This window comes from Ovis canadensis, chromosome 5 (assembly GCF_042477335.2).
Source record: "Ovis canadensis isolate MfBH-ARS-UI-01 breed Bighorn chromosome 5, ARS-UI_OviCan_v2, whole genome shotgun sequence".
Classification (NCBI taxonomy): Eukaryota; Metazoa; Chordata; class Mammalia; order Artiodactyla; family Bovidae; genus Ovis; species Ovis canadensis.
The window spans coordinates 81,794,509-81,821,028 of record NC_091249.1 but is presented as its reverse complement, the minus strand read 5'-3'; the positions used below and the strand labels follow the sequence as shown (position 1 = coordinate 81,821,028).

General features: G+C 42.7%; 1 protein-coding gene and 1 non-coding gene across 3 annotated transcripts in view; one reads left to right on the top strand and one right to left on the bottom strand.

Annotated features, from left to right (window-relative positions):
- The first annotated feature begins 736 nt into the window (after positions 1–736).
- The window catches only part of ADAM19 (ADAM metallopeptidase domain 19), a 95,498-nt gene continuing 69,714 nt past the window's right edge, over positions 737–26,520 (top strand). For both annotated transcript variants that reach the window (XM_069592498.1, XM_069592497.1), the window contains exons 1-3: positions 737–1,359; positions 4,000–4,085; positions 8,715–8,785. In XM_069592498.1, coding sequence (XP_069448599.1) covers positions 1,293–1,359; positions 4,000–4,085; positions 8,715–8,785 — 224 coding nt within the window. In that variant the 5' untranslated portion in view covers positions 737–1,292. The remainder of the gene's footprint in view (positions 1,360–3,999; positions 4,086–8,714; positions 8,786–26,520) is intronic.
- On the bottom strand, positions 25,994–26,100 carry LOC138441953 (U6 spliceosomal RNA). The gene has a single exon (XR_011257511.1). It is a non-coding gene; the product is annotated as a U6 spliceosomal RNA (small nuclear RNA).

Genomic DNA, 26,520 nt, shown 5'->3' with positions numbered 1-26,520 from the left:
CATCAGTCTCCTCTGTCCATGGAATCCTCCAGGCAAGAATACTGGAGTGGGTACCCATTCCCTTCTCTAAGGGATCTTCCTGACCCAGGGATCAAATTCCCGTTTCCTGCATTGCAGGCAGATTCTTTACCATCTGAGCCACTTGGGAACCCCCAGTTTATTCATCTGTAAAATAAGATGTGCTGTAAGAGGCTCTGGAACTATTCAGATGTGGACTTGAATCCAGCCTCAGACTTTAGTTGTGTGATCTTGACTAAATTACTTAGCCTCTCAGGTTTGGTTTTCTCATCTCTAAACCAGGATATTGTTAGTGCTTACTTTAGGGGATTATTGGGCTAATAAAAAGACATGATGTATACAAAGTCCCTGGAAGATTTTAAAGGGCAATAAAAGGTAGTTCTCCTAGATTAATTAAATAAATTGACATATGTAAAGTGCTGAGAACAGTGGCACTTAGGAAATGCTGTATCGGTGTTAGTTATTATTTTCTTTTTCTAGCAAACAGCATAACTTCAGTAAGTGACAGTCATTATTATTATTATTTTCAAGTCTCATATCCCTCCAATTTCCTTCAAACCCCTAAAAGCTAACCATCCCAAATGCCAGTTTCCCCCAATTCAGCCCATGGGCTTTTCCTCCCTAGTCCGTCTGTCTAGGGTTTTCTGCTCCATTTTCGCCTCCTCTGGAGCTCAGATGTCATCTCCTCTGGGAATCCTCTCTTCACCACCCCGCTCCTCCCAGTCAGATGGAAAGGATCCTTGATTTGTGTCCTGCTAAGAAAACAACTCCATATAGCACTTAGTTCTCTGTGCCAGGTTAACTCTTTCGGAGCCTGCCTCCAAGAGTGGAGGCCGGTGCTGGTGAGCGGCCTCTTGAGTGACACCCAAGGCCAGCGTGGGACAGAGAAAATGGGCTGTGCAGAGAAGGGTCCAGTTTAATTCCTACAAACTAGAGCCCCCAACCCTCCTCAGGCAACGCCCACTGTGAAGAATCCCTACCCTTCCTCGGGCTCGGAGTCTCCCTCCCTTGATCGCCGACACCTGAGCAGTTTCCCCCGCCCCTGCCCCAACCCCGCGCCAGGCTCAGGGGTCGCTCTGGCTTCCACCCAGCCTCCTCCTGCCCCTCCTCCAGCCCCGGTGGAGCTGAGGGGCGGAGCGAACGGTCAATGGCTGGGAGAGGGCTGGGAGCTGCTGGGCGACCGCGGTGGATTCCAGAAGCTCGGCGGCCTGGTTAGGGGGCTGGCATGGCCGCGTGCTGGTGAGCGCCGACTGCGCAAGGGGCCAGCTGCCACCATGCCCCGGGGCGTGGGCATCGCCCAGCTCTGCCTGCTGGTGCTCGCCCTGCCTGGATGGACCAGAAGTAAGTAGCGGAGCGGAGCGTAGGGGGTGAGGGGTGGGTGACGGGGGCTTTGTAGGTGGGTGGACTGGGGGACCTGGGTGGACTGGGGGACCTGGGGACTCCCAGCAGCAACTCGGAGCCGCGCCCCTGCTGTCTCCTAGCCCGGGAGCCCCGGCTTTGTTCCCACGTTATGCGCCCCCGGGAGGTGGTGGAGATGCGGGAGATCCAGAGCAGGCAGAAAACAGTGGATCCCTCCCCGGCTTGCCGCCCTCTCTCTCCTTTTCCTCTGTTTTTCTGGCTTTTCCGCTGCTTTCCGAGTCTCTCCTCTTTTCTCCAGTCTTTGTGTGTGTGCCTATAAATACGTTTGGATAAAATTGGAACCATACCATATGTACGGTTTTGTGTCTTGCATATTCCACTTCACTTTATGAGCATTTCCACATCGTTACATTCTCCAACAACATGGTTTCAATGATTGTAAATTCCGCCAAGAAATTGCAGAAGTACAATTTTCAGAAAGTTAAAAACACGACTCTCATACAAATATAGGATGGAAGATTGGCAAAGATTGATCTGATTCTTCAGAGAGGCAGTGAATAGAATGGTAAAGCTAGTTTAAAGCACTAGAGGAAAAAGGAGTGATACGGGGCGTTGGAGACAGTGTTGAAATCCTGTACTGGGACAGATATAAAAGTGGTCAGTGCTCCATGGGGCCAAACAACCATAATTCTTAGTTATCTGTTTATTATGCTGGAGTCATTTGCATCTCTACCAGACTGAAAGTTATGGTTAACAGAGAACTTCGCAGAGTATATAGCCTTTAATTACTAGTAAATAAAGGCAAACAAAGGTACATTTCCCTATATAATTCACTGATCTGTGAAAAGGCCTGCTAACCAATGCTCCAAATGTGATGTGAAAGTATATCCTACTTGCTCTTTTTGCTTTATTTCCAAAGTTTGAACAGTTTTTCTTAAGTTGTACTGTTTCTTTATTACTGAGCCTAGCTTTCCATAATTTTTGCAATCATAAAGATCATTTCATTCCTTTAAATGTTCTATTAAATATCATAATTCCTTTTTGTTGCAAAGAATCTAGATTTATCAGAGTCACTAGAGCAGAAACTGTCTTTCTGATTCCCCAGTGAGTATCAGACATCTAGCATAGTGTTTGGCCTGTAGTTAAGCACTCAGAAAATGTGTAAATGAATGCATTGCTTCTCATTTTTACTAATATGATAACTAATGTAGTCTAATGACTTTTTTAGGATGTATTTTGACTGAGAATGCATCGTATCAGTAATCTAAAACGGAAATTAATCACTCATCATTGGGCTAGTGTAACAGAACAAATATGGCCATCTTCTATGTAATTCATTATATTCTATGTGATTCATGTAGTTAGTTTAGAAAAGAATAGCTTTTTGGAGTCCTCACTTAGGACCTCAGGAGTTCTGTGGGTGTGGCCTATTCTTACCAGAGACTAATTTACTTAGGTCTTGAGCAGTTACCACTTTATTAAGATTGTCTGCAACCAGTGTTTGAAGTCTGCCCTGCCTAGAACAAGTCTCTCCGCAAACAGATTTCAGTTCACCTTTCTTGAAAAACAGGAAATCTTGTTACCTATCTCCCAGGGTTGTGTTGAGTACAGAGATCTGGGTGGTGAGAATTATTTGGAAAGTAGGATGTGATATGCAAATGCAGCCTTGCCCTTAGGAAGCTCAGGTTAAAGCAATGATGCTTTTGTGGCTTGGGAAGCACTATCACAGTAACTCTCCCCATTAATGATGTGAGATGGGCAGGTGGATATCATTTTACAGACGAGAAAACTGAAGCACAATGTGAGTAATACCCAGGGGCTTGCCCTCCAGATATACCCAGAACCCAAACACTTCATTCCTCTCCACTGACATCATTCTAGTCTGAGTTACCAGCAACTCTGACAAGGCAAGGCTCCATCCTTGCCTTCCCGCTTCTACTCTCATCCCTGCCCCTACAGCACTTCCACACTTTCAGTCTCCACCCAACCGTCAGAAAGATCTTTCACCAACTGAATACAGATCATATTGCTCTGTGTCTAAACCCTCCAGTGCCTTCCAAGTCACAGGATTTATAATAAAATCCAGACACTTTCCATGCCCTCTGTGATAGCAGACCCCCTATCTGTCTTGCTGACCATATCTGCCAATTTCCCCTCTCATTTGCTCAGTTCTAGCTACTTCTAACTTCTGCTTATTTCTTAAATAGGCCAAGCTGTTTCTGCTCTTGCTGATCCTTTTCCCTGGGACACTCTTAGACCCCTAGATCTTTGCATCTTCTTTCCAGTCCCTCAAGTCTCAATTAAATGCTATCCTTGAAGATCATCCTAAAATAGGTACCCCCTCTTCAGTGTCTCTTTATTTTATGACCCTGTTGTACCATATGAGAATATTTGTGTCATCCTCTTCCCATCTCTAGAAAGTAAGCCAGTGAAGTATACACAGATCTACCACTCTATTATCAGCACCTGGCAGAGTGCCTGACCCATAGTAAGTGCCAGGAGCCTGGAATCCACAGGTCTCCTAACACCCCAATGTGGAGTCTTCCCTGTTGGCACTGCATGCCTGGCTTAGCTAGGGTACAGAGATCTGGGATTCCAGTGATGTGTTTGCTGTATTGGCAGGAGGAAGTGGGGAAGGCAGCCCCCAGCTGCAGCATGAACTGATAATACCTCAGTGGAAGACTGCAGAAAGCCCCATGAGAGAAAAGGTAAGACTCAAAGCATTTCATTTTCCCAGGCAAAAGCTGACAACTCTGTTCTGTGAGGCGTGGGGGTCACCTACTTAACTTTTCTGGAGGTGCTAATGGTTATCACCATTAGTTCTGTTTCTGGCCCACTCTGTCCTCTGTGTACTCCACTTTTGGAAATCCTTGACGGGACTTTCCTTCACTGTGTGACAACCTACTATAACACTTCCAGATGCCAGTAGTTGAGGAAATGAAAATCCATGTTAATGCTGGCATAAGCTAAATGCAAGTATGTTTCACAAAAATCACTGACTCTCAATTGGGATTGACTAAATGTTGTCATTAGTATTTTTTGCTCTGCATAGTATGTGCTTCAGTTTATTCATGAGATGATATACTTGGAGAGAAAAATGACAATCCAAACTATTTTAAAAATAAGAGGCAGGGTAGGGCTTCCCAGGTGATTCAGTGGTAAAGAACCCACTTGCCAATGCAAGGAGACGTGGGCTTGATCCCTATGTCAGGAAGATGCCTGGGAGGAAGAAATGGTAACACACTCCAATATTCTTGCCTGGGAAATCCCATGGACAGAGGAGCCTGAGGGGCTTCAGTTCATGGGGTCGCAAAGAGTCGGACACGGTCGAGCAACTGAACACACACGCAGGGACCTAGTACTGCCTTAAGTCTGTCTTGAAATCCAATAATCTTAAAATTCAGTAGGCTCCTTGGGCCACAACACTAGCAGAATGGCTAGGCCTCATTGAGGGGATTGGGAATAAGACAGAAAACATTATCCCATTCTTGCAGGAAGGACCTGTGCATCTAGGATAGTCTTTGGTTCTGGTTCTTATAGCTCAAGTGAGACAGGAAAGAAAGATATGTTTGCTGTGTGCCAATAACCAGCTATCGGACCTTTCACTTTCTGAGCACAGTTTCCTCATTTAAAAAAATAGGGCTTAGAGGGGATAAGAAGGAAGAGGACTGGAGAGGAGAGGTGCTTAATAAGAGTGCTTTGGGTTCAAACAGTCAGTGATTTATTGGGCAACATATAACAGCAAGATTATAGTAGGAAAGAGAGGAGAGAGCGGTGTCAGGAAAGATTTCAGACTTCTAAGTCCTTGAGTCTGGAAAGGTAAGCGGAGAGTAGAAATGCCCAGAATCTGTGCAATTATGGCTGGGGGAATGCAGACGTGTCCAAAAGAGTGCTCCAATTTGGAGCAAACTTACAGCAAAAATATTAGGACAAATGAAAGCAAATAATATTTTATCCTAAAGATAATAAATGCATGGAGTTCATTTCATCCAAAACTAGGAGAGACTGAAAATAGCTCCAGGAAAAGTCTAGACAAATTAATGGATGGACATCCTAGAGCAGGTTATTTTTAAAAATTAAGATCTTGGATATCCCAGCCTATCCATTATTGTCTGAGGAATGGATCTGATACTTTTATAGATGCCTCTCTGTTCTCTCCAGATGTGGGATGCCGGGCATCCTCAGGAAGGGCCTGAGAAACAAAGTGGAGCTCAGATCCTGTCTTTGTTCCCAGCCATTGTCTGCCTAGGATCTGCCCAGGTCATTGTTCTTTGTAGGACTAGCCTGGCATCGTAAATATTTGTTGAACAAATGAATGAATGTCAGAGAGGGAGAGGAGAGGTAGGTCTCAGTCGGGCATCTTATTCTCATTCATGTAATTACTTCATTTAGCAAATGTTAGTTGAACACTACATACTAAATATACATATACTATGTCTTAAGGGGGATGTAGACACATAGTATAGATTTCCAATACCCTGTACAGCTGAAGATCTATTTAATCTACCTCAAAAGAGAAAGGCATTTAAAACCCTGCCCTGGGGAAGTATAAACAGTGGGTCAACTCCCTTCACTTCCTAGGAAAGGTGATGTTGCCCCTTCCTAGCACAGAGTGGAGTTGCGAGAGAAAAACCTGAGTAAATCTGGACAGGGAAGTTACATGAATCTTTGTAGTGCTGTTTCATTGTTTTGGTTGCAACATCTCCTGGAAACAAGGAACATCATATATTAAATATCAGTGTCTGAGCATCTTCTAGACTAGAGAGCAATAGTTTTGGATTAGCCACTTAAATATTCATAATCAGGCTGCAACTTGTGTCTCTTTGGGGGAGAAGTGGCAATGATTTGATTTGTGTTAACTTTCCTTTTTTGTGTGTGGACTCTAGGCTACCTTCTTCTTAGAAAAGGGAATAGATACAGCTCTATTGCTGTGTGTGTTTCCTCAAGTGTCCACTTGGGACTGTGTCCCTGATGCTTAATGTGATTGGGCAGGGCCCTTGCTCCAGAACTCCCCAGAGTGAACAACAAACCAGAAATAGGTATAGGTAGAGCTGAATCCGAGCATCAGAAAATAGAGAAGTGAATTGCTTAGTGCAAGTTTTTGCATAAATATCCCTGTCGCTTCCTCTTCCCGTGTTTTTGACATGTCCCTTAAGAGAAGTGAGTAGGATGAATTTGCAAAACAAAGCAAAGGACAGGGTTGCACAAGCATCCAAGATCACAATGTTCGGACCACATCAGAGCCGTTGGTGGCACAAAAGCCTCAGGGATGCCCAGGACCCTAAAGGGAAATGGGGTTTGAAGCTGATAAGAAGAGAAATGTGCTTAGAAAGGGCAGGCCCCCAACCAGAGGTGGCAAAGCAGGTGACGCACTTGCTCATACCTGCCAAAACTAAGTTTTGAGGCTGGCCTTACAAGGGATCGAAGCTTTCCTTTAGCAAGAGCTTCGTGTGAATTGAAAGAGACTTCACGAGTTTATCACTTCCTTGGTCCCAAATTGGAGAATGTGCATCTAAAACATCCAAAGAATCAATCCTTTTAAAAATGTTTAAATATGTAAATACCCTGTTTTAATTAAATAATATCTGCCTTTAAGAAAAGTTCAGCTGTGCTAAATTGAACTTTTGTTAAAGCATGAAAGTTTATGATGACTTGGATTTCTGATGTCTTTGAAATTTTCCACAATAATTAGATAAAAGGAGATTAAAAAGTCCATTTCTGAAAATATAAAAGGCCATTATAAAAACATGGGAAAGTACACAAAATAAAATTAAATTGAATTATGATCTCACTGAGCTTCCCTGGTGGCTCAGTGGTAAAGAACCCAACCTGCAGGAGATGCAGGTTCAATCCCTGGGTCGGGAAGATCCCCTGGAGAAGGAAAATGTCAACCCACTCCAGTATTCTTGCCTGGAAAATCCTATGGACAAAGGAGCCTGGTGGGCTACAGTCCATGGGGTTGCAGAAGAGTAGGACATGACTGAGCGACTAAATAGCAACAAATGATCTCACTAACAAGAAGTAACTATGGTAACCTTTTGGTTTATTTCTACTTTCGTCCTTTTATAAAAATATGTATGAATAAAGCATACAGTGTTATGTTTTAAACCTTTGTGCTTAATCATTATCATGTGTACTTTCTTGATAATTTAAAAATGATTGAAAGCCATAATTTTGAATGGCTGTCTAATGTTTTGTCATATGAATGGATTATTGGTTATTTAACCATTCTCCTACATTTGGATTATTTGGATTTTGTTTCATTAGTTATTATTGTAAATAATGAGCATCCTTGTGTATAAACCATTGCCTGTGTTTCCATTTGTTCCCTTCAGATAGAATCTTCTGTAGGGTTTGAGGGTCTAAACATTTTTAAACTCTTGGTTCATACTGTCAGATTATTTTCTGGTGAGCAGGTATCAGTTTAAATTCTCACAGGCAGGGTGTGAGCGTGCCCATTCTATAGTATACTCTGCTGCATTGTGATTTATGGTTTTTTTTTTAAATCTTTGTTGCTTTGGTTTTTAAAAAGATATCTTTAAAAAATACTTTTGGATGGGGGGCAGTTACCAGTGATGCTGAACATGTTTTTAATGCTTATTGACCATTTGTATGATACCTTAAACGGTCTATTCTGGGTATCTAGCTACTTTGGTTCTTAGTAAATTTTTTGTGTAAAATGTATCTTTTGGACCTTTAAATCCTTACTTGGAGGTTCTTCCAGTTGTCTCCTCTGAGATGATTAAGGAATATCCAAACTGAGAGCCACTATAAAATAAGAGTCCATGATGAAGAGGCTTTCCCTGGTATCTTAAGTAGCAGCCAACATGTAACAGGAGCTTCCTGTGTGCCAAGCACTGTAATAAATTCTTTACGTTTACTTTGTCACTTAGTCCTTACAATATCCCCACAAAGCTGACTATTACTTCTGTTTTACAAATGAAGCTGAGCTGTAGGGAGGTTCAGTAACATGTCTGATTCCACGGCCACAGTGTTGAAGCCTACACTTGATCCCAGATCTGACTCCACTCAAATTTGCTGTCCAGGATCGTGTTTTTTAGGGTTTGCCTTTACCAGGCCTGCATGCAGGCATTTACACCACATTTCGGCTTGGAGTTTCTTTCCTTTGTCTTTGAGGAGAAGGCAGATGGGGGAGGAGAATTGGGTCCGTCTGGGACTGAAGTTATTTCATGTTTGGGCTGCAAATGCAATTGACCCTTTCTCGTTCACTTCCTGTGGCTCCATCCACGTCAGAGCTCTGGCTGGACCCTCTGCCTCTCCCTGGGAGCCTCGGCCCCTGCTTTTCAGAACTGACATTCTTTCGTTGTTTCTTTTAGCATCCACTCAAAGCGGAGCTCAGGGTGATGGCTGAGGGGCGAGAGCTGATCCTGGACCTGGAGAAGAATGAGTAAGTGGACTTCTCCTTTGTCTAAAATGAGACAACCCACTTGTGTGGCAGCGCCGGACGCAGGTGCCACTGGCTTGGAAGGAAGTAGTTAATGAAGTGACCCAGGCTGTCAACCTGTGGTTCGTTTACTGAGAGCATTCTTGCAAAGCCTGCACTTCCACCATCTCTTGACTTGCTGTGAAGTTACTGGACTGTTTACCGTCTTCCTTGAATTTCCTCAAGCTGGGGAGATTTCTGGGGCCTCTTAGGATTCACTGTCTGTGTGTGTGTGTGAGAGAGAGAGAGAGAGAGAGAGACAGAGAGACATGAAGGAGGGGATGGGCTGGAGGACTTGGGCAGCTGTTTTCCTCGCTCTAGCACAGCACATGGCAGGAAGTGAAGGAGATGAGAGGAAAGCAGCAGAGAGGAGAGAGGCGAGGTGGGGTGTTTGGGGATTTAACGCTCCCTGACTGCTCCTTCTCTTCTGGCTCAGCTACATCTGAGCTTCTGCCAATACGGGCATGGGCAGCAGTCTCCTGGCTTCATCGGCCTGGTTCTTCCATATCCCCAACCTCATTTGTCTTGGGTGGCTGCCTCGCTCAGAAATATTTCCACATTGATTTGCTGTCAAGCACAGTTGTATCTTGATTGATGTTATCGAGCAGATAAATAGACATAAGGCACGGTTGCATGTGTTGCCTATTCTTTGACCAATCCCAGTCTGTTTTGGGCACTGGAGAGCTTTCCTTACTTGGCCAGGGCCCTCTGAAGGCTTCTGCTGTCTCCTCATCAACAGTCCTGCTTACATTCTGCCTCACAGACCTTGCAGATAAGGCTGCATGGCTCAGCGAACTGCCTGTGTCCTCTTGGCAGCCTGTGGAGTCTCCTGGAAGCAGATGAGTAATCACACACATCACTGCCAAGAAAGGGATAGATAGGGACCTTCCCATATCCAGAAGGATGGGAATGACTGCTCAGCTTGGGTGGAAAGCAAGAATATAAATTATTCCAAATTTGGGCTTTTTGGACACTTGCGGAGGAGGATGAGTGGTGTTGGAAGTGCATTATAAGCATGACTTCAGCAGTGTGTGCAGTGCTCATCCATGTCTTTCCTCTGCCTCCAGGATGCGGTGGCCTTTAGAAAGCCAGAAAAATGGGCATTTTTGCAGTCATTTTTGCAGCTTTCCTCCTTGGAGTGAGAGCAGTCCTTTCCTTGTGCCTTCCTCCTGAAGTGAAACCGGCCCAGGAATGTGTTCTTTCTGTTCTATTTCCCTGGAATAGACCTGGCTGGCTGTGTCTGCCGAGAGCATAGGCCCTGTCTGCCTGGGGTTTCTCCTTGCATTGTCTTCCTTTGATCTTGCAGGGGGGTCTCAGAGGGTGTGTTCTTAGTCTCTCTCAGGGCCTGTTTCAGTTTCTTACAGTCCCAGCCCTCTAGCTCTAAACTAAAGATATCCTATTGCTACCTCCATCTCAGCTGTCCTCTCCTGCCTCCATTTAGAGTATCTGACTCCTCAGCTTCCTCTGGGCTGCCCATGTGATGGGGTTGGTGTCATGGACAAACTCTTGGGAGTTGGATTGGCCAGGCAAGGATCCCAGGACTCATCCTTCCCTCATATTTTGTAATCTTTACAAGAGCTCATAGGAAGTTAGGGCACAAAGATGCCTTGGGAAACACTGAGTGCAGTAGTCTTATGCGTGGAAGCAGAAACTTCAGCTCAGAGAAGGAAAGGAGCTTGTCTAAGGCCACACAGCAAGTAAATGGGAGAGATGAGATGAGGATTATTTGTGTCACAGAAACCCAGATTCGACTCACTAGCTGATTAACCTGGGGACACATTGCTGGGTCTTTTGGAGTCTCAGTGTCCTTACTTATAAAATGAGGATAGTAACACCTGCCTCATAAGCGTGGCTATGAGGGCTAAATGCAGTGATGTACACAAAGTGCTTACAGAGCACACGGTAAATAATTGACTACTATTGTGATTTTTTTTTTTTTTTACCATCCCATTCTGAGGTTCCAGAGGAGAGCCTGGAAATGTGGTTCAGTTGTCTGCTGCCGGGAGCAGCTCTCTTGTTTCCCAGTGATCAGCAGTGGGCTGGATATGGTTCCTGGCCTCCTCCAATTGGCAGAAGGCAGGAGATCTGACAAAAATGGAAGCAGCAGAGCCAAGCAATATGACCTCACCAGGTATCCCTAGGGATGGCTTCCTGCTATTTTCGTCTAAACTGGGCTTTTTGTTTTTGGACATGTGTTAGCAAGCGGAACTCCAACTGCACACGACTTCCTAGTGTGTTTACTTCCCAAAGCCTTTTCATTCATGGTGCGTGCGAGCCTGGATTCAAAACAGCTTGGGGGGTGGGGAGGGGTTTGGAGGAGGTGCTGCTTTTCTGATTTTCAAACCTTATAAAAAACTGGTAAACTTTTTATCATCCTGTGATATTTGAGGGGAAACTAGGCCCTGTGCTAAGGGATCCTCATGCTCTGATTCTTAATATCCTCAATTGATTCATTCATCTTCCCATCTCGGATACATCTATAGCATTCTAGGCACCAGAGCAGGTAGTGCAGATCCAGCTGTGGATAAAATAGTTCTGCCTTCTTGGAGCTTGTATTCCAGGAGGGGTGAGCAATAAATGAACAAGCAAATGATGACAACTGCTATGGAGGAAACAAAGAAGCATTAGGGCTCCGAAGAGGGAGGGAGGTGCTGTTTGGAATGGCAGCCAAAGCCAACCTTGGTGGTGAATTGATATTTGAGTCCAGAACTGAAGGAGGTGAGGAAGTGAGCCACATGAACAGCAGGGAGATGACAGTTCCAAGGAGCAGGAACAGCCGCCGAGTTCAAAAACGCTACTAGACTATGAAGGTTTCCCTTCCTTTGGCCTACCCCCAACCACATTCCCCCACATGTTAGGTTCTCAGGCCTCCCAGGAGCGGTGGACAAGGACTCCTGGAACTGTGAGGGCAGGGAGAGGACATTTCTCATTTCTTTCTCATCATCCCGAGGTGTCTGGCCTTCTCTCATTTAATCAAAGTCCAAGCGCTAATGCGTGGCCCAAAATAGCAGTGAGCCAGCCTTTAATGGAATTCACACGTGGAGAGGTTGCCAACAGTGGTGAGGCTGCAGGAGTGTGGGGCTTGGGCCAGGATCGAGGGCATAGCAGATGGGTCTTCAGCTCAGGCAGCAGACACCCCAAGGTGCCTTAGTTCCATAGCATGGCCAGCGGCAGCCTTTTTCCACTGTGAGGCAGCTCAGGATAAACGGCTGACATTCCCATGGGGGATACACACCCTTTCCCCTACTGATTGCAGGTGGTAAAGAGTGACATCACAAGGATATCTGAATGTGGCTTCCATGTGGGATCCTGACCCTGCCACTTACTAACTGTATGTCCTTTTCAAGCCTCAGTTTCCTTATCTGGGATATAATATATTTGAGTTCCACACTTAGAGCCATGGGGAGGACAAAATGAGATGGCGCCTGTCAGGGGGCCAGCACAGTGCCTGACTTGTACTCTGTATACCCTGTAGGAGACAGCTGCTATCTTTTTCTTGCTTCTGGTTTTTTAATTGCAAAAGCAATGCATACTCATTGTAAAACTTGTAGCATTACCAAAATATAATGAGTAAAAGAATGAAAGCCTCCTGCCCACAGGGAGAAACCACTGTGAATGATTGGTGGGCCTGCCATGGACCCGTTCTCTGTGTGTGAGAGCATGCACATAGATACTCGTAGGCACAGTCACACAGAAGCACAGCCAAGCTGCTACTTTTGTGATGATGCAAGAGCAGAAATGAGACTACTGTACATGCTGCTCCACAGTTATTTTTATAGACGAAACTGAAGAGATGAAGGTAGTATTCTGCTCTAATAAAATATATGTTCCCTTTTGTTGTTCAGTTGCTCAGTCATGTCCGATTCTGTGACCCCGTGGACTGAAGCACTCCAGGCTTCCTGTCCTTCACAGTCTCCCAGGGTTTGCTCAAACTCATGTCCATTGAGTCAGTGATGCCATCCAACTGTCTCATCCTCTGTTGCCCCCTTCTCCTCCTGCCCTCGATCTTTCTCAGCATCATTGTCTTTTCCAGTGAGTCGGCTCTTTGCATCAGATGGCCAAAGCATTGGAGCTTCAATTTCAGCATATGTTCCTTAGTTTTATATTTATTCACACCTATACTGATCATTTGCAAATGTTGGTGCATAGCTGTGGTTAACAGAGCCTGGCTTGTGACTGGGACTCTGGTACAGTGGAGAGAGTACTGAGCTCAGAGACAGGTGATGTGGAATTGGTCAACAAGTCAGTTGGCCCTGCTGGGCTTCCACTTTCTCATCTGTTGCATGGGGGGTTTGTCCCAGTTAGGCTCTAAGAGCCTTTCCTGCATTACCTATTTAAGGGACACCGCATAAGTGGAAAATGAAAAAGAAGTCCCTGCCTCAGGGCCTTTGTTCCCCAGTTCTGGAGACATTCCTGGAAAGAGGGGGCAGTGGGATAAAGGCAAATACCCCCAAAACCACAGAAGCTGAGGATGAACTGCTAGCTCAGGACCCATTGTTTAAGCAACATAAACACAAGGAGGAAAATTACAGGGAAGAAATTACAGGCTGCTATTTTCATAACCCGCAATTTTGAGGCATAAATCCATAATATTTGTCTTCCATGTAATTTCCCCCAGACACTGAGGACTGCCTCATCAATCCAGAAACCATACTGGACAACAACTTGTTTGCTGATATCAATTGGAGTCTTTCTTCACTGTAGGCATCTGGACATCTGGATGCCTCCAGGAAGATGCAGGCCCTGACTCTCTCCCTTCTCACTTTTTCCCCAAAGGAGGGCACACTGAACTGTTGAACCTGCTTGCAGGATGCTCGCTGACTATGTTACTACATTACAAGGTCACCTTCAAAAGCAGATGAGCAGCCCAGCCAGTGGGCGCCGTGCCCAGAGGACCTTCGGCCACCTACTTCTCTCTGCTCATCCCTTAAACACGTTCTGGAACTGTCATCTCTTCATTGGTCTTCCTCCCTTGAGTCTAAATGGTGCTAAGATTTAGGTTTTGGCTTGGGAAAGGGAGAGATATACCTTGGTCTCACCACAGCCCTGTTAACGAAAGAGAAACAGTTTGTACCGGCTGGCTAATAAGAGTGGATGTTTGTTTTCTTTTGTGTGTATATCTACCTCCAGACCTCAGGGGGAATAGTAATTGTCAAGGCAGAATTTAGATATTTGGAGGTTTACTGGTTATTGTACCTACCACTACTTCTGACTTTTGTCTCTCCTCGTATCTCTAACTTCTTTTCAGTCCCTCGGAGATATTTTAGGGATGGAGACTTTTTGTTATCCTGGAAATCAAGCTGCAGCCTGGAAAATGAATAGTCGTTCACCGCTAATGGACTGATCCAGCTCCTTGACTCTTTTTCTTCAACCCTTTTTGAGTCATATATAATACTGGAGAACCCAAGAAGGGGAGAAAGGCAGAAGAGGAGTTTTCTCAGCAGTAGATTGGGTGGGTTAGTCACCACCGCTTACTGTTGCACTTCTCTTCCAAGGAGGTCTGGTGGTAATATTAATACATAGTTGATCTGGAGCAAAACTCTGCATACTACCCAGACCACAGACCTCTTCCCGGCTCCCTGCTTCCTTGTGGGTGAGGAATAGACTTTAACATCTTATCTAGGATAAAGGACAGCTCTCTTTGACCCTCTCTTGTCAGGAGCTTCATTTATTGTTGGCAGAATTCAATTTCCTGGATCAAAGAGAAGCTTAAGAAAGGCTTAGGCATATCCCAGCACTCTTGGTAAACCATGCTTCACTGAAGTGCATTTAAATGAGTCACAGACATATGGCTTACATTTCACTTAAAATACACATGGCTTAAGAAATTGGAGGATATCGTTCTTTAACCAAGTATTTGGCAGATCCAAAGTATTCAAAATGTTTTTCCAAACTCAGCACACAGCTGGGCTCCCCATTCCCTGCAGCTGAGATCCTATAACTCCGTTAGACCAGCACTGAGGAAACCGTTGGATAGATGGGTGGGGACATCAGAATTTGCAGAGAGCTGCCTCCAAGTGGCTGAAATTTTTTTCAAATATATATATATATATATTTGAAGTACCAGGAACTGGAATTAACCCTGCTGCATTGACTCTGAGGCAATGAATGCATAAGTAGATTTAAATTCTAAGTGCTAGGTTAGGCACTTTGCCCCAGAGAGACCACATAGTCCTGTCTGAAATGCAGCTTCCAATTGTAGCTTTGTAGGTGGAGATTGATCTCACGATTCCCATGTTGCCCAGAACCCCTGGAGTTGCAGACTGGATTGCCAGCCAATGTGATGTGGTCTTTCTACAAGCTAAATTCTCAGCCCCACCCCTGCTTAAGCAGGGGCTCCATTATTTCTGAATCATTAGAAACATGACTGCTTTGTTAGGGTCCACTGCATAAACTCAGTCTCAGTAACTGGAAATGGTGATCTGTGTGGATGCAGCTAGACAGTAGCTGGAAGGGAGTATCAGGCAGCATCCACAACTGTAATAACGATTACAGCGTCGATTTTTTTTTTAACTTTTTAACTGGAGGATAATTACTTTATAATATTGTGTTGCTTTCTGCTATACATCAAAATGAATCAGCCATAGGCATACGTACATCCCCTCCTTCTTAAGCCTTCCTCCCACCTCCCAGAGATGTGTTGATTCTGAAGGCTGTGAGAATGTAAGGCAAAATGCCTGATCCATAGTGGACAGGCTTGGGTTTTGGTGCTGGAAGGACCCAAGTTCAGTCCCAGGCACTGACGCTGTCTGGTTAGGTGGCCTTCAGCAAGTCGCTTGTCTTCCGAATGCTGTTTCTTCTTCGGTAGGCACCATAATGGCCGCGCATTAACTGAGGGCCAGGCACTGTGCAAAGGCACTCCACGTACCATCGTATTTAATCCTCGTGGCAACCCTCTTGAGAAGGTATGAGTATTATTCACATTTTATAAATGGGGAGACTCTCAGGCAGAGCCAGGAGTCAAACTCAGGTCCAGTTGCTTCTTACTATACTTTACCTCCACATAGAAAATGAAAATAACTTCATTGTGGATAAGGTAGGCTGAGAAATGTTCCCTACCCCCCAAAAGACCCACATTCTAATCCCTGGAACATGAGACTATACTGCCTTATGTGGCAAAAAATAATCTTTGTAAGTGTGACTTAATGAAGGACTTTGAGAAGAGATGATTCTGGATTTTCTGGGTGGGCTGTAAATTCAGTCACTAGTATTCGTAAGAGGAAGGCAGAGGGAGATTTGCTCACAGAGGGAAGAGGAGAAGGCATTGTGACCACCGAGAGGGCAGTGATGCAGCCTCAAGCCAGGGAATACAGGCAGCCCACTGGAGGGTGGAGGAGGCCAGGAGTGAAACCTCTCAGACTGAGTGCAGCTTTGCTAACACCTTGACTTTGCATTCTTGACCTCCAGCACCCTGAAAGAATAACTTTTTGTTGTTTAAAAAATTTTTTTTTCTGGTTTCTTTTTCATCTTTTTTTCTCTTTTCTTTTTTTGGCTGGGGCAAGTAGGATCTGAGTTCCCTGACCAGGGATGGAAAGTGTGCTCCCTGCAGTGGAAGCATGGAGTCTTAACCACTGGACTACCGGGGGAGTCGCTAACTTTCTATTGTCTCAAGCCACCCAGTTTCTGGTAATTTGTCACACACTGGGCACAGGAAACAAATCCACGATGTCTGTGAGCCTTAGGGATAATGTATTACGATGTGCTTAGTATCATTATGGTGCATAAGTAAGCTGGTTTTCAGTACATGTTAACTTTCATTAATGTAAAATCATGAACAGATGTTTTCTAAAGTGGCTTGGTGATGCAAACCATTGCATATGGCCCCTGTGAGTGTTTTCAAGTAAGAGTGACAAGAGAAAAACACGTTGAGACATAGCATGTGTGGTTATAGTTTGTCAGCATTTCCTGAGTTCTTGGTCATGTTGTATGATGCGATCTGCCTTTAGGCAGCTTCTGGCTGAGAAATGATCATCAGAAAGGGATAATGATCTTGTCAATCATGGTAACAGCTACAAAGTAGGAGATGCCTTTATAGCAGGCTCTGTTGTGCAGTCTCTGCATAGTTCATCTAATTGAATCATCACAGCAACCCTGTGGGTTGTCGTTACCTGTGTTAGTCCTGTTTGGCAGATGGAAACCCTGAGGCATGTGGCAGCCCGACTTGGTCATAGTTACTTTGGTCGGAAGGGTGGAGCTAGAGCTCTTTGACTCCAAGCCAGGCTCTTAGCTGTGGCCTCAGATTGCCTCATGGATGCCCTGTCCTTACTCAGTATGCTCTTCAATGAACACTTGCTGTTCTCTGATATTCTGCCTGCCTTCTTCCCTTTCCTTCTGCCTTCCGTAGTTGGATTTGGATTTCAGTGGATTGTGATGATGTAACCTTGGCATGTTAGATTCAGAGCCTGGCTCCTTGTACCTACTGGAGGTGTAAGCTTTGGCAAGTTGCTTTACCTTTGCAAGTCTCAGTTTCCTCATCCACATGATGGGGCCAATAATAGCGGCCACCTGACCTGCCTCTTGAGAAGCTTATATGTGGGTCAGGAAGCAACAGTTAGAACTGGACATGGAACAACAGACTGGTTCCAAATAGGAAAAGAAGTACGTCAAGGCTGTATACTGTCACCCTGCTTATTTAACTTTTATGCAGAGTACATCATGAGAAATGCTAGGCTGGAAGAAGCACAAGCTGGAATCAAAATTGCCAGGAGAAATATCAATAACCTCAGATATGCAGATGACACCATCCTTATGGCAGAAAGTGAAGAGGAACTAAAAAGCCTCTTGATGAGAGTGAAAGAAGAGAGTGAAAAAGTTGGCTTAAAGCTCAACATTCAGAAAATGAAGATCATGGCATCTGGTCCCATCACTTCATGGGAAATAGATGGGGAAACAGTGGAAACAGTGTCAGACTTTATTTTGGGGGGCTCCAAAATCACTGCAGATGGTGACTGCAGCCATGAAATTAAAAGATGCTTACTCCTTGGAAGAAAAGTTATGACCAACCTCGATAGCATATTGAAAAGCAGAGACATTACTTTGCTGACTAAGGTCCGTCTAGTCAAGGCTATGGTTTTTCCATTGGTCATGTATGGATGTGAGAGTTGGACTGTGAAGAAAACTGAGTGCACAATTGATGCTTTTGAACTGTGGTGTTGGAGAAGACTCTTGAGAGTCCCTTGGACTGCAAGGAGATCCAACCAGTCCATTCTGAAGGAGATTAGCCCTGGGATTTCTTTGGAGGGGATGATGCTGAAGCTGAAACTCCAATACTTTGGCCACCTCATGTGAAGAGTTGACTCATTGGAAAAGACTGTGATGCTGGGAGGGATTGGGGACAGGAGAAGAAGGGGATGACAGAGAATGAGATGGCTGGATGGCATCACTGACTTGATGGATGTGAGTCTGAGTGAACTGCGGGAGTTGGTGATGGACAGAGAGACCTGACGTGCTGCGATTCATGGGGTCACAGAGTCGGACACGACTGAGCAACTGAACTGAACTGTCAGATGTTGTGTGTTAATCAATAATGCAATGCTCTTCGAGGACTTACTCTGTGCCTGGTGCACTGTGAGAGCCCAAGAGTCGCTATTTGTATTTTGCAGAATGGGAAAAACATTTAAGAATGTAGTAAGAGGGAATTCCCCTGAGGTGGTTTCCAAATGTAATTAGGAAGACGACCTTAAAGTCCATTGCCCTTGGGAGGAAACTCACTTCTGCTCCCCCGCTGTGCCCAGTTTGACCTAACTGTATCTCCAGAATACAGCTTTGCAGGGCTGTCCAGTCGGCCAAACTGTACCTCTTGTCTCTGCCTGCAGAATCCGTGCCCTCCCTAGGCGAGGCTCTGAACTGTCTGATAAGCAGGTAGAATTTGTTCACCATTTCCGGCTCTATCTCCTTCCAGGGACCTGCAGCCAGGGCTGCCTGTGTAGCCAGGAAGGATGTCCATGGTTTTCTTTTGTCTCAAGCTTATTTCTCCTGGCAGCCCTTCAGCAAGAGCACAGGGTAAAATGAATGGAAGGAAGCTGTCAACTGCCCTGTTGGCCTTAGATGGACCTTTATCAGAGCAAAGGGAAGCTGTGTACTTGGAGGAAGTCGGGAGTTGATTCTTGAGTTTGAGGAACCCTTGACCATCATCTGTTTACCTTAAGATAATAACCATAGCTGGGATCCAATGAGTGAACATTTACTGTGAGCATACTATTTTACATAGTTTTTTTTTTTTAACCCTGTATATATTTCCATGTAAATTTATCCATATGAGGTCATGCTGCTGCTGCTAAGTCGCTTTAGTCATGTCCAACTCTGTGCAAATGGGGTCATACTATAGCCTAAATTTTATTATCTATTTTAAAAAAAATTTTTGAAATACAGCATGAGAATCATCAATTCTTAAATTACAGAAGAAATTTTTGGAGTGTTTGAAACATTGATAATAAAATTCTAGAAAAAATTACACAAGTAATAAAGTTTTGGGCTTCCCAAGTGGCTCAGTAGTAAAGAATCTGTCTACCAATGCTGGAGACTCTGGTTTGATCCCTGGGCCGGGAAGATCCCCTGGAGAAGGAAATGCAACCCACTCCAGGATTCTTGCCTGGGAAATCCCACGGACAGAGGAGCCTGGCAGGCTACAGTCCATGGGGTCACAAAAGAGTTGGAAGTGACTTAGTGACTGAACAACAAAATAAGGTTTTAAAATAAATGAGATGATACTTTATGTACCATTCTGTAATTTGCTTTTTAATTATTTGGCTTCAATACCCTTCCACATTAGCTTATTTATAGACCTATTTCATTCTTCTTAATGATGACAGAGGATTCCACTGAATGGTTTCTCACTGTTACAAGTAATGCTGCAGTAATTGTCTTATGCATAATCTTTAAACATATTTGCAATGGCACCCCACTCCAGTACTCTTGCCTGGAAAATCCCATGGACCGAGGAGCGTGGAAGACTGCAGTCCATGGGGTCGCTGAGATTCGGACACAACTGAGCGACTTCACTTTCACTTTTCACTTTCATTCATTGGAGAAGGAAATGGCAACCCACTCTAGTGTTCTTGCCTGGAGAATCCCAGGGACTGGGGAGCCTGGTGGGCTGCCGTCTATGGGGTCGCACAGAATCAGACATGACTGAAGTGACTTAGCAGCAGCAGCAGCAGCAGCAAGTATTAGTGTAGGATTAATACCTAGCAGTAGAACTGCAAGGTCATATAGCATGTATGTCTAACATGTTTTAACTTTTGACTAATTGTACTTCCCATTCCACAGATTCCTCCTCAAAGGCTATACCACAGTTTGGGAGTATATTATGGATATATTTCTATGTAAATTTATGGGATCATTTTTAATGTCTGTATGATAGTACATTGTATGTGTATGCCATAACTAACTTAAAATTTCTTATGATGGTTTTGGGTAAACTGGGAGTTGGTGATGGACAGGGAGGCCTGGCATGCTGCAGTCCATGGGGTCGCAAAGAGTCGGACATGACTGAGTGTCTAAACTGAACTGAACTGATTGATGATGAAAAATTATCAAATGCACACAGAAGTAGAGAGAATGATATAATGAATCCCCATATACCCATCATTCAGATTCAGTAAAAATCAAGATGCCATGATTAATATAATCACCCATTTTGTTGGGTATTCAAGCAATTTTTTTCTCCCCCCCCTCCTTCCACCATTTTTACAAATAGTGCTAGAGTGGACACCTTCATGTTCTTTGAGAGGCACTTCTGGAGGATCACTTCCTAGATGTGAACCACTGGATCACAGGGAATTTACACAGAACATGTAGGTAGATAAAGGCACTTTGCTTTTGGCTTCTGTGTAAGTTAAACCCATTGCCTGTGTTGAGAGAAGTTGTTTCACATACTGTCACTAACTGGTTAGTTGCTGAGCTTGGGCAGTTGCTTTAAATCCAAACTTTGTGGTTTTTTTTTTTTTTTTTTTTTTTTTACCAGCTTTATTGAAATGTACCTTACATACCACATAGTTGATCTGGTTAAATAAGTTTGCCATTCAGTGTGTGTTAGTATATTTACAGAGTTGTGCAGCCATCATTATATTCTAATTTCTGAACATTTTCATCACTCTAAAAAGAAGCGATTAGCAGTGTTACAGGTTGAATGTGTTCCCTCACAGTCATATGTCAGAGTCCTAACCCCTTGAACATCAGTGTCCTTATTTGGAGATAGAGTCATCTTGGATGTAATTAGTTGGGATGAGGTCATCCCGGAATAGCACCTAATCCAGTATGATTGGTGTCCATATAAATAGGGGAAATTTGGACACAGACGTGCATAGAGGGAGAATGCCATGTGAAGACTAGAGTGAAATTATGTGGCCACAAGCCAAAGAAATACTAGAAGCTAGGAGAGAGGCCTGAAACAGATCCTTCCCCAGTATCTTCAAAGGAGCATGGCCCTGCCAGTGCCTTAATCTTATGTTTAACTTTTTAGAACTGTGAGATGATAAATTTCTATTTTTTAAATCTCTAAGTCTGTGGTACTTTGTTAAAGCAGCCTTAGCAAACGAATGTAAGCAATTACTCCCCACGTTTCCCCAATGCCATCAGCTCTAGGCAACCATTAATCTGCTGTCACTATAGATTTGCTTACTCCGGATATTTCATATCAATGAGATTATCCAGTATTGTCTTTTTTTTTTTGGTGACTGGCTTCTTCACTGTGTAATGTTTTTGAGTTTTTTCCATCTTGTATAGCATGCATCTGTATTGCATTCCTTTTTATTGCTTTATAGTATTCCATGGTATGAATGTACTACACTATGCTTATCCATTCATCAGTTGATGGATCTCCTGCCTTTTAAGCCAGAGCTTACTTGACTCCACTCTACAAGTTTGATTTCAGCAAATTTAAAAAAAAATATTGAAGTACAGTTGGTTTATAGTGTGTTAACAGCTGTTGTACTGTAAAGTGATTCTGTTATATATATATTCTATTCATATTCTTTTTATTATGGTTTATCAGAGGATATTGAATACAGTTCTCTGTACTATACAGTAGGACTTTGTTGTTTATCCATTCTATATATAATAGTTCACTACTGCTAACCCCAATCTTCCACTCCATCCTTCCGCCAATCCCCTCTCCTTTGGCAACCACAACTTTCTTCTTTATGTCCACAGTTCTGTTTCTGTTTCATAGGTGGATTCATTTGTGTTGTATTTTAGATTTCACATATAAGTGATATTATATGGTATTTGTCTTTCTTAGTTCACTAGTACGATAATCTCTAGTGGTACTCATGTAGCTGCAAATGGCTTTATTTTGTTCTTTTTTATAGTTGAGTAGTATTCTATTGTATATGTATATATACCACATCTTTTTTTCATGTTGTTAACACTTATTGACATACACAGTTCTTTTTTAAATGAATCTTTTAATTTTTTTTACAGTATACCTTGTTGGTTATATATTTTAAATATAGCAGTGTGTACTACATCTTCTTTATCCATTCATCTGTTAATGGACATTAGGTGTTTCCATGTCTTGGCTGCTGTGCATGTATCTTTCTGAATTATAGTTTTGTCTGGATCTGTATCCAGGAGTGGGATTGTTGCATCATATGATAATTGTATTTTTAGTTTTCTGAGAAACTTCCATACTATTTTTCATGGTGACTGTACCAACCTTCATTTCCACCAACAGTGTAGGAGGGTTCCCTTTTCTCCATGTTCTCACCACTATTTGTTTTTTGTAGGCTTTTTAATAATGGCCATTCTGACTGGTGTGAGATGGTACCTCATTGTAATTTTGATTTTCATTTCTCTAATAATTAGTGATGTTGAGCATCTTATCATGTGCTTTTGGCCATCTGTATGTCATCTTTGGAGAAAAGTCTGTTTTGGTCTTCTGCCTACTTTTGAATTGGGTCATTTGTTTTTTTGTTGTTGAGTTGTATGAGCTGTTTGAATATTTTGGAAATTAAGCCCTTGTCCATCACTTTGGTGGCAAATACATTCTTCTATTCTGTAGGTTATCTTTTTATTTTGTTTGTGATTTCCTTTGCTGTGCAAAAGCTTATAAGTTTGATTGGGTCCCATTTGTTTATTTATTTATTAAAAAAATTTTTTTATTTTTACTTTATTTTACTTTACAATACTGTATTGGTTTTGCCATACATTGACATGAATCCACCATGGGTGTACATGAGTTCCCAAACATGAACCCCCCCCTCCCACCTCCCACCCAATATCATCTCTCTGGATCATCCCCGTGCACCAGCCTCAAGCATCCTGTATCCTGCATCAAACATAGACTGGTGATTAGTTTCTTACGTGATAGTATACATGTTCCAATGCCATTCTCCCAAATCATCCCACCCTCTCCCTCTCCCTCAGAGTCCAAAGGTCCTCTCTACACATCTGTGTCTCTTTTGCTGTCTCGCATACATGGTCATCATTACCATCTTTCTAAATTCCATATATATGTGTTAGTATACTGTATTGGTGTTTTTCTTTCTGGCTTACTTCACTCTGTATAATCGGCTCCAGTTTCATCCATCTCATTAGAACTGATTCAAATGTATTCTTTTTAATGGCTGAGTAATACTCCATTGTGTATATGTACCACAGCTTTCTTATCTATTCATCTGCTGATGGACATCTACGTTGTTTCCATGTCCTGGCTATTATAAACAGTGCTGCGATGAAATTGGGGTACATGTGTCTTTTCTATTCTGGTTTCCTCGGTGTGTATGCCCAGCAGTGGGATTGCTGGGTCATAAGGCAGTTCTCTTTGCAATTTTTTAAGGAATCTCCACACTGTTCTCCATAGTGGCTGTACTAGTTTGCATTCCCACCAACAGTGCAAGAGGGTTCCCTTTTCTCCACACCCTCTCCAGCATTTATTGCTTGCAGACTTTTGGATCACAGCCATTCTGACTGGTGTGAAGCGGTACCTCATTGTGGTTTTGATTTGCATTTCTCTAATAATGAGTGATATTGAGCATCTTTTCATGTGTTTGTTAGCCATCTGTATGTCTTTTCTGGAGAAATGTCTATTTAGTTCTTTGGCCCATTTTTTGATTGGGTCGTTAATTTTTCTGGAATTAAGCTGCATAAGTTGCTTGTATATTTTTGAGATTAGTTGTTTGTCAGTTGCTTCATTTGCTATTATTTTCTCCCATTCAGAAGGCTGTCTTTTCACCTTGCTTATATTTTCCTTTGTTGTGCAGAAGCTTTTAATTTTAATTAGATCCCATTTGTTTATTTTTGCTTTTATTTCCAGAATTCTGGGAGGTGGATCATAGAGGATCCTGCTGTGATTTATGTCGGAGAATGTTTTGCCTATGTTCTCCTGTAGGAGTTTTATAGTTTCTGGTCTTACATTTAGATCTTTAATCCATTTTGAGTTTATTTTTGTGTGGGGTGTTAGAAAGTGATCTAGTTTTATTCTTTTATAAGTGGTTGACCAGTTTTCCCAGCACCACTTGTTCAAGAGATTGTCTTTACTCCATTGTATATTCTTGCCTCCTTTGTCAAAGATAAGGTGTCCATAGGTGTGTGGATTTATCTCTGGGCTTTCTATTTTGTTCCATTGATCTATATGTCTGTCTTTGTGCCAGTACCATACTGTCTTGATGACTGTGGCTTTGTAGTAGAGCCTGAAGTCAGGCAAGTTGATTCCTCCAGTTCCATTCTTCTTTCTCAAGATTGCTTTGGCTATTCGCGGTTTTTTGTATTTCCATACAAATCTTGAAATTATTTGTTCTAGTTCTGTGAAAAATACCCCTGGTAGCTTGATAGGGATTGCATTGAATCTGTAGGTTGTTTTGGGTAGTGTACTCATTTTCACTATATTGATTCTTCCAATCCATGAACATGGTATATTTTTCCATCTATTAGTGTCCTCTTTGATTTCTTTCATCAGTGTTTTATAGTTTTCTAAATATAGGTCTTTAGTTTCTTTAGGTAGATATATTCCTAAGTATTTTATTCTTTTTGTTGCAATGGTGAGTGGAATTGTTTCCTTAATTTGTTTTTCTACTTTCTCATTATTAGTGTATAGGAATGCAAGGGATTTCTGTATGTTGATTTTATATCCTGCAACTTTACTATATTCATTGATTAGCTCTAGTAATTTTCTGGTGGAGTCTTTAGGGTTTTCTATGTAGAGGATCATGTCATCTGCAAACAGTGAGTTTTGCTTCTTCTTTTCCAATTTGGATTCCTTTTATTTCTTTTTCTGCTCTGATTGCTGTGGCCAAAACTTCCAGAACTATGTTGAATAATAGCGGTGAAAGTGGGCACCCTTGTCTTGTTCCTGACTTTAGGGGAAATGCTTTCAATTTTTCACCATTGAGGATAATGTTTGCTGTGGGTTTGTCATATATAGCTTTTATTATGTTGAGGTATGTTCCTTCTATTCCTGCTTTCTGGAGAGTTTTTATCATAAATGGATGTTGAATTTTGTCAAAGGCCTTCTCTGCATCTATTGAGATAATCATATGGCTTTTATTTTTCAATTTGTTAATATGGTGAATTACATTGATTGATTTGCAGATATTGAAGAATCCTTGCATCCCTGGGATAAAGCCCACTTGGTCATGGTGTATGATCTTTTTAATGTGTTGTTGGATTCTGATTGCTAGAATTTTGTTGAAGATTTTTGCATCTATGTTCATCAGTGATATTGGCCTGTAGTTTTCTTTTTTTGTAGCATCTTTGTCAGGTTTTGGTATTAGGGTGATGGTGGCCTCATAGAATGCTCTGCAATTTTCTGGAAGAGTTTGAGTAGGATAGGTGTTAGCTCTTCTTGAAATTTTTGGTAGAATTCAGCTGTGAAGCCGTCTGGACCTGAGCTTTTGTTTGCTGGAAGATTTCTGATTACAGTTTCAATTTCCGTGCTTGTGATGGGTCTGTTAAGATTTTCTATTTCTTCCTGGTTCAGTTTTGGAAAGTTGTACTTTTCTAAGAATTTGTCCATTTCTTCCATGTTGTCCATTTTATTGGCATACAATTGCTGATAGTAGTCTCTTATGATCCTTTGTATTTCTGTGTTGTCTGTTGTGATTCTCTCCATTTTCATTTCTAATTTTATTGATATGATTTTTCTCTCTTTGTTTCTTGATGAGTCTGGCTAATGGTTTGTCAGTTTTATTTATCCTTTCAAAGAACCAGCTTTTGGCTTTGTTGATTTTTGCTAAAAATATGGAATGCTTCACTAATTTGCATGTCATCCTTGCGCAGGGGCCATGCTAATCTTCTCTGTATCATTCCAATTTTAGTATATGTGCTGCCGAAGCGAGCACCCATTTGTTTATTTTTGCTTTTATTTCTATTACCTTGGGAGACTGACCTAAGAGAAGATTGGTATGATTTATGTCAGAGAATGTTTTGCTTATATTCTCTTCTCGGAGCTTATGGTGTCATGTCTTATGTTTAAGTCTTTAAGCCACTTTGAGTTTATTTTTGTGTTGGTGAGTGGATGTGTTCTAACTTCACTCATTTACATGCAGCTGTCCAAGTTCCCCAACCCCACTTGCTGAGCCTTTTTTCCCATTGTATATTCTTACCTCCTTTGTTGAAGATTAATTGATGGTAGGTGTGCAGGTTTATTTCTGGGCTCTCTCTTCTGTTCTGTTGATCCACATATCTGTTTTTGTGCCAGTGCCATGTTGTTTTGATTACTGTATCTTGGAAGTATTGATTTCAGCAAATATTTATTGAGC